The 13,315-nt window shown below is 41.5% G+C and overlaps 1 protein-coding gene across 1 annotated transcript in view; it reads left to right on the top strand.

The window, feature by feature from the left end:
* trps1 (trichorhinophalangeal syndrome I) overlaps positions 1-13,026 on the top strand; it is a gene marked incomplete at its 5' end in the record, with an annotated part of 69,243 nt that extends 56,217 nt beyond the window's left edge. Inside the window, one exon of the mRNA XM_071900051.2 lies at positions 5,655-13,026. Within this exon, the coding sequence (XP_071756152.1) occupies positions 5,655-7,295 (1,641 nt within the window). The remainder of the gene's footprint in view (positions 1-5,654) is intronic.
* Positions 13,027-13,315: the final 289 nt, after the last annotated feature.

Raw genomic sequence — 13,315 nt, 5'->3', positions numbered from 1 at the left:
CAATGTCCAATCACAGCCTCTGGTCAACAGCCAACCGGCCGCTGTAAGTTTGGGCTCCACTGAGTTTAAATTTGCTTTCAAACAAATTGGAAGAGGGAGACAAGGAGGGGAAGGCTGTGGGTGTGGGAGCAGCTGAACATGCAGCACTCCAGAGTCCAGATGCTCCATTGTCCAGGAACTGAAACACACACATACACAATACTTGACCTTGAAATTAAGCCAAACCATTGACATTGCATAGAAAAATATCCCAAATAAATGGCATCAGTGGGAAAAGTTTTTGTCAAGTTGTTTTTCTTTCTTTTCTTTACTAATGGTTTGGGAGTGAAATACTATCAGAGATGTATATGAGCGACTTGTAACTCCACCTATGAGTTTCAGCTCACTCATACATAAGGTAAAGTGTGTTGCAGAAGTCCAGCGACTCACTGGGGGCCTGCATACTCCCACTCATCACAGCCGCAAAGGGCCGGCCCTGAGCTTCTATTACACAGGTTGTGCTGGACCTGGGACCCCTAGTTCGATGTTGATCTACTTCACACTGTTTTATAGGCTCTGTGCTGTGTTTCAGTGAGTCCATGGGGTGATTTTGACCACTAATTACCATTCCCCCCTGTCTGACTGATAAGCCTACGGTGCAAATCAAATGATGCATACTATAGTTCAGTTCTTGTATATTCTGTGAATCCCGCTGTGAAAAAGTAATATTGTGGGAAAAGTATATTTGATTTGGTGGGGGCAGTGAGTTAGTGTTTCTCTAACAGACCATTGCGGAGCAGTCACAGTGGGCCGGGCCCATGGTGTGAGAAATATGATGGAATGAATCAACTTTACCATCTAAGCCTGGGGAAAGTCTATGGAAATCCAGAATTTAATTAGACTGCATGAATTACAGATGAGTTAAAGAGCCAATCTGGACCTAAGTTGACTTTTGGGCTAACTCATCTCACATATATTCTTGAGGAGTTTAAGGTCTTTTCAACTTTAGTTACTCATCGCACCTCGATACACCAGTCTGTTATACTTACCGAGCTTTCAAAGCCTCAGTGTATGTGACAGATCCATGTTTGGCTTTTACATAATTGACCTTTTATCAAAAGCTCAGCTAATAAATTTCAGAATGAGCAAAAATGTTTCAATCCAGTAAATCATTTTGTTAATAAAGCCAGCAGTGCCTTGACCGCGCTACAACCCAGAGTGCTGTACTGCAATTATGGAATGGAGCTTTAAAGACCTTTTAGAGGATGACAAGCTATCACCGTTTCCTCCTTCCTGCCCCTGCAGATGTCCTTGGTTCAACCCGTTCATCTCATCTGCTCCTCCAATCACGTCCCAGCTCCCGCTACTCTTGGCAATCTTCACGACAACCATATTTTATATCCCATAATAAAAGTTTTATACGCTCTACACACATTATTAGAGAGGATAGCAGCTAGTAAAACACTTGAGAGTGAGAGAGAGAGGAAGGGAGAGATATGAATATAACGGGAGAAAGAGGTAGAGAGAAAGAGGAAGGGAGAGAGACAGACAAAGAAAGAGGGAGAGAGAAAGAAAGATAGAAAAGGAGGGAGGATGTATATAGAGTGAGAGATAGAGGGAGACAGAGAGAGAGAGAGAGACTACAGTAGGAAAGAAATGCGGAGGGGACAGGCAGGAAGAAAAGTAAAGAGGCACAGAGAGACAGATAGAGGATAGAGAATAGTTTGTACCTGCAGGAACCCAACCGAGGTATTTCATCAAGCCAACCCTACAACCGTAAAGGTCTACAACATTACTGGCTGTCTGTGTGTGTGTGTGTGTGTGTGTTTGGTTGGCGGTTTGTGTGTCTTAAAAAACACAGGGGCACACACAGAAATGCTAACTGTTAAATTAGCACCATTTTAAATGTCTACAGTACAAAAAAAATATATTTTTTTGTTTATTTACTGCAACTGTTATTTGGTGGAGAAAATGTTTCATAACCCTGGAACTAAGTCAAACTGTTGCCATTGCATAGTAAAATATCCCAAATAAATGGCATCAGTGAGAAAAGATTTTCTCAATATATTTTATCTGAAAAGTTGTTGTTTTTTTGTAGTTGCAGTGCATTACTAATGGTTGGTTTGATCCCAGGGATCAGTGATCAATTTCCAACATATTAGAGACCATATCAAACACCAATTATATGGAAAAACTGAAAATGGAAAAATTGGAGATGCTGGATTTCTGTAAAAATAATGACAACATATTACAAGGGTGCTTAAACTCTTGCAGCCTGCGACCCAAACTGAGTGATGTAGTCTCTCACCCTGGGACCCAGACACATTAAAGCATACTAGCACTAGGAGAGAGAGAGGGAGGGAGAGAGAGAGAGAGAGAGAGAGAGGCAGCAGAGAAAGAGGGAGGAAGGAACAGTGAGAGAGAGAGGCTTGAGAAAAACATGTCAAACGTCTTGCCAATAAAGTCCATTTAATTGAATTGAGAGAGAGAGAAATGGTGTGAGAGACAGTGATCCAGAGAGAGAGAGAGAGAAACAGAGCGTGAGAGGCAGAAAGAGACACAATGAGAGAGAGGAAAGGCTATGAGAAATAGAGAAATTTGGATTCTTTTAGGGGGCACTCTTTTGTTGCTCTTCCCTTCTTTCCTCAGTCCTCCCCCCCTTGTTATCTCTGGTCCCTTTTTTCATTCCCTCCTTTCCTCCTTCCTTCCTATTTCCCTCCCTCTCTTCTATCATTTCCCCCTCTCTCTTCTCTCTCTCTTCTTCTCTGTCTCTCCCTCCCACCTTATATTTTTAACGGTGCTACATGTAGCATTTTTAACCATAATTATATCATTGTCACATTAATTGTGATATCTTGGTATAATTACCATAAACAAATGGGACCATGGTGGAAACGACTGATTGCCTCTATTTTATTATTGTTGGTGATTCTCAAAATTAAGTCCACATTTCCCATAAACCCTGTTGCTTCCTGGTGCACAGAGGATGTTTCTTCTTGCATCGTCCTTTTGTGCTGTAAAGCAATCCAGCATGTTTCCTGCGAAAACTGACCCGGTGGCACACAATGTAAAATGCAGTGTAGAGGCTGGTAGAGGCTTCTCAGTGATGGTCTCATTTGTTTAAGGTAATTATACTAATGTCCCCAAATGAATGTGGTAATGATTTATGTTATGTTAAACTGCGACACATAACACCTTTAAGGCTGCCGTTATTCAACAGCAGCTTCTTGCTATAAGAGGTAAAGGTAGCTGTTGTAGAATGATTGATACAACCCATACTGAGAAAGACACTGCCTTTGTCCACACACACACACACACACACACACACACACACATATGCATGCATGCTTGCAGGGAGAGACACACATTAATGAATGCAGGAATACAGATATACACATGTATGCATGTACAGACACACACACACACACAGAGGAATAAATCATTCTACTGGAGCCCAGCATAGACATAGAATTCATTTTGAAAAGCATGAGAGGTTGATTTTTTTTTCTTTAAACTGAAGTTTTCACTTTTTTCTTTTCTGCTTTCCATCCACTTAAACTCCTTCATCCCTTTATTCCATGTCTTTATTTCTCTCTTTCCTTCCCTCTTGCTCCATCTCTCTCTCTCTCTCTTTCCGTGTCGCTTGCTCATTTTCTGTGCATCTTTTTTTTTTACTCTCTCTCAGGTGATTGGTTTTCGTCTGCCAGGATGCATGTCAAAAGCTCTGCATCACACCAACTTACACACACACACACACACATACACACACACACACACTCACACAGCAGGGATATCAGGGGAATTATGGAGACATGCAAGAGTTCCCCACACACTCATGTACATACACACACATACTGTGGGGCTCCAAAACTTGCTAGTTTACTCCCAGTTACTGAAATATTGAGGGTTCAGACAGCCTAATGAAACTTTACTGAAGGTAAACAGAAATCAACCTGCATGGCAGTCTAAATTTAAATTAACCGAGTCTTTTTGAAGCTTTTAAGACTTGTTCTCTTTCTGCTTTGTGGAGGTTGATTTGTACACTCTGTAACTCCAAAAGTCACAACTAAAAATCTAATAGACACACAGCAAGGCAGTCTCTCCTCTAAATTAGGTAGGTTTTCAATTTATGTTGTGAGGAGGTCAGCGTGTGCAGTATGTTTAGAAAGGAGGCCTCTGTTACGTTTCATTAAGATGTTGAGGTGATACTGCCATGCTGACAGGATGGCACTCTGTCTGTGTGACGTTACATTTTTAGTCATTACTTCTGAGTTGAAGTGCAGAAAACACTTAAAACTGTATCTGTTTATTTTGCTCGCAGGAAAACATGCTTCTATTGATAATTTCTCTGGGACTGTTTTTGACGCTTCTGGAGCTCTTCAGTTTCTCTTGTGTGGAGGTCGACTTGTGTCATGCATTTAGAAAGGAATCATCAGTCAAGTTTCATTTTAATTCTAATAAAGAACAAGTCTGCTGAAGTCTATGGAAAAATGAATGTTGTTTGGTTTCTCCTGTGGAGAGGTTGACTTTAATTTATTTAGGAAAAAACCTTTAGTGAAGTTTCATTAGGCAATGTGAACCCCAGGAGTACCATAATCTGTCAGTAAGTGAGGGGCACTTCAGAAGCAGTGGGTTGTGGATTTTACTGAGCAATTTTTATTCTTTGGAATTCTGCTTCCCCAATGCCTGCTTTACTTCAGAGGTAACTGAATTTCTGCCATTCTCTCTAAACCTGCTTGTGTAATTTGGTTTCGGTGCCTTTTATTTGTCCTGATTGTGCTGTACAAAAAGTTATTATTAGGAGATGTCAAAATACTTTGAGAGGGGGAGCAGATTAGTAGGTGAAATATAGGATATTACTGAAAGCATGAGTTCTGTTATGTGCTTAGAAACGAGCTGTCAGTTAAGTTTGAGTATTTAGATCAAACTTGATTCATTCAACTTCACTCACATCAGATGTAGCAGCTCCTCCTTGTGGCTAGGGCAAAATGTGCAGCCCTCAGCAGACCTGGACACGTTCTTAATCCGTGTTTAGCATGTCAGTAATAATTAAAAGGTATGTATTGTGTGAAATGTAGGCCATTCCTGGAAAACCGTGGACTTGGGAGGACATTTTTTAAACCTTAATTTGCCAAGTGAATGTTTGCTGAGCATGCATTTTAGGCATGCCTACTTCGCATTCATAGTAGCACACATGATAGCTGCAATTACTCCTCTACTGTAGACCGTAGTGCAGTTCCACTGGAGCAATGTATTTTACAGTAGTTTTTGAAGGAAAGGTGAGCTATTGTTAGTAATTCACTTCCTCCACCCAGATGTCAAGTGTTTGTGCTTTCAAACTGGCGACCTGACGGTCAAAAGCTTGGCTCTCTAATGTTAACCTGCTGCCCCTCTTTTTTCTCAAGACAAAACTCACTATGCAAACTGTGAGTATTAAAAGCAGAATGACGTGTTCAACACTGACATTCAAACTGACTGTTTAATCATAAAACACAAAATTTGCGACCAAGAAAAACTCTCTCTCTCTCTGTTCTCTCAATTGTTATAATTTCTTTCTATCTCAGATGTCTAAATATGATAAAGCAGAAAAATGGTAAGCAGATCATTTAATACTAACTTTTCTCCTTCTCTCCTCTCTTCCCCCCATATCTCTCTTTGTTTCTTTTTTCTTCTAGACACCCAGACCTCTAAACATCATAAAGCAGAACAACGGTGAACAAATTATCCGACGCCGAACCCGAAAACGCCTCAACCCTGATTCGCTGTCGGCAGAAAACCCTGCTCCCAAGCAGCAACGAATCACCAGCGATGAGCGTATGAATGGGGAGGAGCCGGACAGAAGCTGTCCACCAATCAAAAATCAGCAGCCTTCCCCTCGCTCACGATCACCACGATCCACTCAAGCCTTCTTAGCGAATCAAACATTGGAGATCCACCGCCGCATGCCTCCTCTTCTCCTCCCTTCCCATCCCCCTTCCTCGTTGGTAACTGAGGGCAACGGGGGCATCATTGAGGGAGGGATAACGTCGAAAGTAGAGGGAGGCAAAGGAGGAGGGGGATCAGAAAGAGGGAGTCCAATTGAAAAGTACATGCGTCCATCCAAACCGTCCAGTTATTCTCCTCCTGGTTCACCCATTGAAAAATACCAGTATCCCCTTTTCTCCTTGCCCCTACCCTTAACCCTTTCACCTGACTTGTCCTCAGAATCTGATTGGCTCAGGTTCTGGACCAAGTACAAGATGGCAGCCACCTCCGGGGTTCCTGGGGCGATCAGTAACCTTAGCAACCCTGGAAGCCTTGGAAATAACGCTCATTATCTTGGTGCGATGGTGACTCCAATACAGCATCATCAGCAAAGCTACACGGTGCCTTACTGCGCCTCTCCCTACTCCCCTCTCCCTCCTCCTCCAGCTCCTCCCCACTACCCCCCTCCTCCTCTTCATCCCCAAGCCTCTTCATCATCATCATCAATAGAAAATGATGCTCCTTTGGATCTCGCAATAAGACAAAGAGATACGCACGCAAATGCTGCGAATACACACATGTCAACAAATGGCGCAGAAAGGAGAATGCAGGAGTCGCCGCTAGCTGAGAGGAAGACAGAGAACTGGAAAGGAGAGAAAGAGGAGGAGGAGAGGATGGAGGAAGAAGGGAAACAGAGGGAGGAGATAGGAAAGGAAGAGAAGGATCAATTGGCAACATCAAGAAGTCCGTCAAGCGTTGCATCGAATCGCTCAATGGTGGAGGTGGCCACCCAGGATGACCTGACCAATCGCTGCATCCACTGCGGGATCTACTTCCTGGACGAGGTCATGTACGCACTGCACATGAGTTGCCATGGAGACGGGGGACCGTACCAGTGCAGTTTCTGTCTCCACGTGTGTTTAGATCGATATGATTTCACCACACACATACAGAGGGGCTTACACAGATACACGGAAAAAACATCAACACAGGGAGGTCCCATGCAAGAGGGCAACATTCAAAAAGTAACGATGATGTCAGAGAGCAAATGTCAAAATGAAATGATGTCAGAGGAGCAAGATGCCGGCGACCGTGAGGATGCCATAGGCGAGAGTGATGATGTCATAGGGGCGTGTCACGATGACAAAGTAAAAGAAGTTACTGGCAGTGACGCCAACGACGACGTCACAGGGGATGAAGAAAGAGAGGAAACGGGAGAGGTCCATGATATCACAAACCAGGAATCGGGAGACAAGATGGTCACAGATAGTGGTGATGACATCACAGAGGCCGCAGATGTCACGGCTGCCGCTGAGTCTAAAAAATTAGACGAGAGCTCAGTGAGTAATTAAGTGGTGATGCATTTGATTCACACAAACCTTTAACAACGCATTGGATTGGATGAATAAGCTTTCTGCCCCCACATTCCCGGAGGCCAGCTCATGTCAAAAAGGGCCTGTCCTGGGCACTAAACGGAACACATCCTAACGCTGGAAGCACACGGCTGTCATGTTGTTGAAAATCATTGTAGAATTCATTCTGAACTGCTGCAGGATAGTTTGGAGAAATAGCCTCAATCCTGTTTTGGGTGACGGTCACTTGACAGCTCCGTGGCAAGTCCCTGACAATGGAGTTCAGACATGCAGCAGAAATCACCTGTAATAAACAGCCACTTCATGTACTTTCTAAATAAGAGGATTGAAAGTTGGACTGAAAGTTGGACTGGTCTCGTATCTACTGCTATGGTCTGATTTAGTTTGAGGAGCTCAGCACTTGCACAGCTACCATACAGCAGAGCAAAAAATACTAGAAGCAAACACTTTTACTGAACTGAACAGAACTGAGCTGATCTGTTATGCACCATGCTAAACTGAACTACTCCGGGTCCGAGCTGGTCCAAACTAGTCTGATGCATTATTCAGACTGGTTTCTCTTGGTACAACCAGATCTAATCTGGTTAGAACTAGTTTGTTCTGGTCCAGAGTATGTGTTTGACTGTTTTTCCGCTGTACAAATGGATCTATACCTACCAAAACTGATTTTGACTGGTTGAAACTAGTCAGAAGTAAACCAGTTTGTTCTGGACTGAAGTGTCAGTGCAGCTGGTTTTACCCTGGTACAAAAGGATCGGTTGGTTTCCTTCACTCGTGCCCTGTTGCTTCCGAAATTGAATGCTTTCTAGGATCAACGCAGAATGACCACCACCGCAAAGTGGCCCAGAATGGGAGATGTGGCATCAAGTAAAACACAGTATACTGTCCAAAAGAGCTTAAACTGTTTTGAACTGGTCAAAACTGTTTTTTGAACTGGTTTGATGTGACCAGAACTTGTTTGTACTGCTCAGAACCAGTTTGAACTGGTCGAAACCGGTTTAATTCCGGACTGAAGTGTTCTGTTTTGTCCATTTGGATCGAACCAAGTGACATTATTTTCTACCTTCCTCCGTGCCATGATACTAGCTATGTGCCTGGCTGCCTGCCTAATAGAACAACCAACTATTAACCTGCTTAACATTTATATTAATAATAATAATGGTAATAATAATAATGATGATGTTATAGTACAAAACATGCAATTTGCTACATTTTCCTATATAATATGTTATTTTGTAAAGGCAAAGAATGCTTTTTTGCAGGAAATGGTACTATAATAAGTAGTCCTTACTTTATTTTGTTTTTTATTGTTTTGTTTTTGAGCTGTTTGTTGTTTGTGTTGTTATGGAGACTTGTTACCTTGATGACAGCAGTCTAACAGAGATGGTACAGCAAAAGAGGGGGTTGTGTGTGTGTATTTGTGTAATTGCGTATGTGTGTGTAAGTGCGTGTGCAGGATCAAAGGATGTGTCCGTCCCCTAATGATGATGTAAACAGAATGAAGGCTTGCGATTGGTGTTTCAGTCCTCAGGGGTCACACATGTTGCACACCAACCCACCTGTCTCATAGCATGTGACATGTATTTTACATGTTGATCGGTCCCATGGTTTAAGCATGTTACATAATATGTTCTCTTATGTATGTTCTTATCATGTTCTTTACGTGTTAATAGGTCACATGGTCTTAGCATGTAACATAATGTTTTCTGTATGTTCTTAACATGTTGCTAGGTCACATGGTCTTAGAGAGAGACTTAGGATATTAGGGAGGTGAATCCTGATTTTGTCAAAAGAAGCTATTGTTTAGGTTAACAGTATCAACATTTGCCCTGTATTGAGGCTACAAAGCTACTTGCCTATAGGGTTTTATTCAGCCTGCCTTACAGTGCAGTCACTTGGGAAGGTTACCGCTATAAGTAAGTTCCCTATTAGGATGGGAACAGTTACACATTAAAACAACTTATCACAGGAAAATCAGAAGATGCCATTGGAAAGTTACTTCAACTAATTCAATTAGTTGCTCTAAATTTACCCTTCTTGCCTTTCTGCCATTCATAATGCACCTTTGGGTTCTGCACCAGGCTTTTAGACGCTCTCGAGGTTTCAGTACCTGAGTCTCTCTTTAGACCAAATTCTACAGTTCTCATTGTTTAGTTTCCTTGTTGGGAGAATCAGAGTCATGACATGTACAGGTTATTATGTCCTTAAAAAGTCTCCCCATCCTCCAGAACGGAGCAATGCGATGGCCATCTCTTTATTTTTATCAAGAGAGAATCGCTTCTCCAGCCCTGCTGCCTTAGTTGCTAGGAAACAAAAATTTCACCAAGGGACTCTTTTGGAGGGAAATAATGGTTGAATAGGCCGATGGAAAGAAGGAGTGAAAGAAAGGAACGAAGTAACAACCTTAAGGAAAGACGTAACAGATATTTTTCTATGCTTTTGCAAAGGACATGAATGAAAAATATTCCCCCTAGTGCCTGGTAACTTGTACAGTTTTTCTAACAGGTATGTCTGTCTGTCTGTCAATCAGAAAAATATGTAAGTTAGAGTCATATATCATTCAAAAATTTGGCAAACCTTACAGAATGCTATATTGATTTCCATACTTAGAGTTACCAGAGTCATTGATTATGACACTTGGTTTCAGCCGAGCTGTCTGATTGGTCAGATACATGTTCAAACTGCTTTATCAGCCCATTAGAAAAACCCAGTTGTGCTTTTTCTTATGTATGTACACTACTTTGAAGAAAACTTTGAGACAGTACACATGCCTTGGCAACTTTTGTATGAGGCATAATACCCAAGAAGATGTTCTCTACTGTAGTTTGGTTAGTGTGGTGATATAGACAGAACTGTGGCACCTAGTCTTGCCACTGCAGTGTCCATGTCATGGTAAAGAATAGCCTCTCAGGTGTTATTGCTGTAAACAAACAAGAATCGATTATTAATATCCAGTAATCAGTTTTCTAGAGGCAACCACAAGAGACAATTTTGTCAGCACACGGTGGAAATTCAGTCTTCATGAAACCAACACTGGGACCAGATTTCTTTCTTAAAACACTTTTCTTTGAAGGTCAAGCTAACAGAACAGAAAGAAAGTCAGTGGACTTTGCTGTAATCAAACTCAAATATAATGAAATAGTCAAACTTGTCCCCAGAGCGATCAGTGTGTTGTCCCATTGAGTTATTTACCTGTTGTTATTATTCACCTTAAAACCTTGTACTTTGCATACCTTGTAAGATGAGGCAATATTGATTTCCAAACTCCTTAATCGATTGTGATGTAAAGTAGATGTAAAGTTGAAATCCTCAGTATATTTCAGTGTCCGCGGTATGCTGTGTTTCCCTGTGCTGCAGACAGCAGTGTGCTGATCGATGATGCATCATGCCTTAACAGCTCTCAGTCATAGAAACAGCCAAGAAGCCTGTCTAACCAGAACCGCACGATCCTGAACTGCGCTACAACATAAAAGCAAAGTAACTTGTCTAACCAGTTCTGCAATATTCGGATCTGTGCCACCTTACGTCTGACATGTGCCCCACTCTGGTCTGTGAGAATGGAGGGCTTTACTAAATTGTGTCTGCATTAGAGTTTGCCTAACACTTTTACCATGTATGGCTCTAATATTAATATCACAGCTGTCAAGTGAAGACTTCTCAACTCCATTTTTGAAGTTGCACTTTTTAAAAAATGCATTTATTTGACAGTTTGCGTGGCCGTTTATTTGCTGAATAAGTTCCATGATGCTAGGACTCATGAAACCCATTCAAAACTCATTTGGCTTTTTGTAAATGGGCTGTTTTTCTTCAAAACTGAAAAGTTTATTTGAATTGTCTTTATTCCAGAAAAACATTTTTTTGTTTGTTTTTTGTGAGATACAATGTTTTCATCTGACAGTACCAGTACACTGTGTGTAAATGGTAGAGAGTGTTTTTTGTGCCAATATGCAAAGTTTTTTAAATTTGCATTTTTTGAGTTATGGGCATCTCACAAGGGGCTGCTAGCAGAATAAAAAAAAACTGTTTACATTTGCAAATGTAGCAAAAAAACAAAAAACAAAAAAACAAAAACGAAGGAATGAAGCAATGCTTTCTCAAGGACAGAACAAGGGAAGGATGGAGGGATAAACGTTGAGATGGATGGATGAGTGCCTTTGAAGAATAAATGGAGGGAAGGAGGGATGGATAGGGGGAGATGGATGGATGGAGGGATGAAGGGATCGATTGATGCTTGTAGTGGCTGAAAGAGAGAGTCGTGTGTGTGTGTGTGTCAGGGCTGAGCGCAAGTATATCCAGTCATCCCCTGTTGCTTCTATACTGTTTGTCTCTCTCTTTACCTCTCTCCAACATCACTATCCTATTTTTCATCTGTTTGTAATTCCATATATCTCTGTGTATGCCTCTCTACTTATACCTCTCTCTCTCTCTCTCTCTCTCTCTCTCTCTCTCTCCTCCCCGCCTCTCTTTCCTGCCTCCTCCCTTAAGATAACAATAATATTGAATGCATCCTCCGTTGTTAGAGGGGTCGTCTTTACTTGCAGATGACAACAATAGAGGTTGACCTCATCGCCCCGAACCTGACTGGACCCTATGGGCTCCTATTGGCTTGGGTTGGGCTGAATTTCTCACCTTATTAATTGTAGGGTTTGTTGAAAAATAGTGGAACAATTTTTGTAGCAATTTGGGGCTTTGATCAGATTTGGACAGGCATTTTTCAGGGCCAGAACAACTTCATATACAAAATACCAAAATTCATTTCCCACTGATATTGATCATTTGATAAGCATTCATTATCAATTTTCTGTTTTTTTAAAAAAAAGGTTGTTTCCATGGAATTTCTGCTCGTAGAGAGTGTACAGCAGTGGGGAACAGAAGGAAAGAGAAAGGGGAAGAGATGTGGAAAGGTGATGAGCTGGATTTACTGAAAATCCACAGTGTTCCAACTGCGTGGCACACACACACACACACACACACACACATCTCAGCCTGATGAAGCTCTAGGATTTGTCAATAGGTCGGAGACAAATTCTGATGCCCAAAGTTTCTCAATAGTTTTAGCTTTGAAGAAAAATCCACTCTCTGTATCGATTGAGTTGAAAGTAAAAGGAACATAGCCCTAGTGATAAAAAAACGTTTTCATGTATTCTGCACACAATATCTGCCAGTTGTCATATTGTCAGTGTCTGACAATCCAAAAGCTGTCCTTTTTATACCATAATTGCCAGCTACCCATTGTCTCCCATGAGTCAGTAAGCTTATATAATGCATTGTTAAAGGTCAAAATATGTTTTATGATGATGAAAAAAACAACAACCAGATTTTTCTCACATCCTGAAAAGACTTTACAATTAGGAAAAACAAGGCATTTTTCACATTCTTCAGTACATTATAAACGGTCTGGCCTGGTCCCAGGCGCGTGGGAGACCGTTTCAGCTGTCACTTACTGTAGAAAATAGGCAATTTTGGTAAGGAATGAGGTTCGACAGGACACTGATGATATGCCTTTGTTTTACTTCCACCACCAATAATGAGTGTATGTTTTAGGTTTGATGGCATTTCACATCAGCGTTTACATTGGGGGGCCTTAACAAGTGTTTTAATTTTTCTCTTTGTCAGAATGTGTCAATAGAAAATGATGCTGTTGCTTGCACTCCATTTATTATGTTCTTATTGCCAAGGAAGGGACAACACACGCACACACACACACACACACACACACAGGCAGTGGTACGGATTGAGTGTACATTGGTTACCGGTTACAGCATTTGGGATGCGGTAACCGTGGGAGACAAGACAGATAAAGGCCAGTTTATCATTGGTCAGACACACACATGCACACTTACATGCACACACGCACATACACACATCAACTATGTACATTTAACCAATATGTTTTATTAGAATTTTGTTTCTATTCAGTTTTATGGCTTTTATAGAAAAATGGGATTTTTTTAGATTATTTTCTCTCTCATGTTGTATTTTATTCCGCTACCTTTCTG

Source organism: Centroberyx gerrardi, chromosome 19 (genome assembly GCF_048128805.1).
Source record: "Centroberyx gerrardi isolate f3 chromosome 19, fCenGer3.hap1.cur.20231027, whole genome shotgun sequence".
NCBI classification, from domain to species: domain Eukaryota; kingdom Metazoa; phylum Chordata; class Actinopteri; order Beryciformes; family Berycidae; genus Centroberyx; species Centroberyx gerrardi.
Note: the sequence above shows the minus strand (reverse complement) of the source record. Positions and strands in the feature narration are given on the sequence as shown.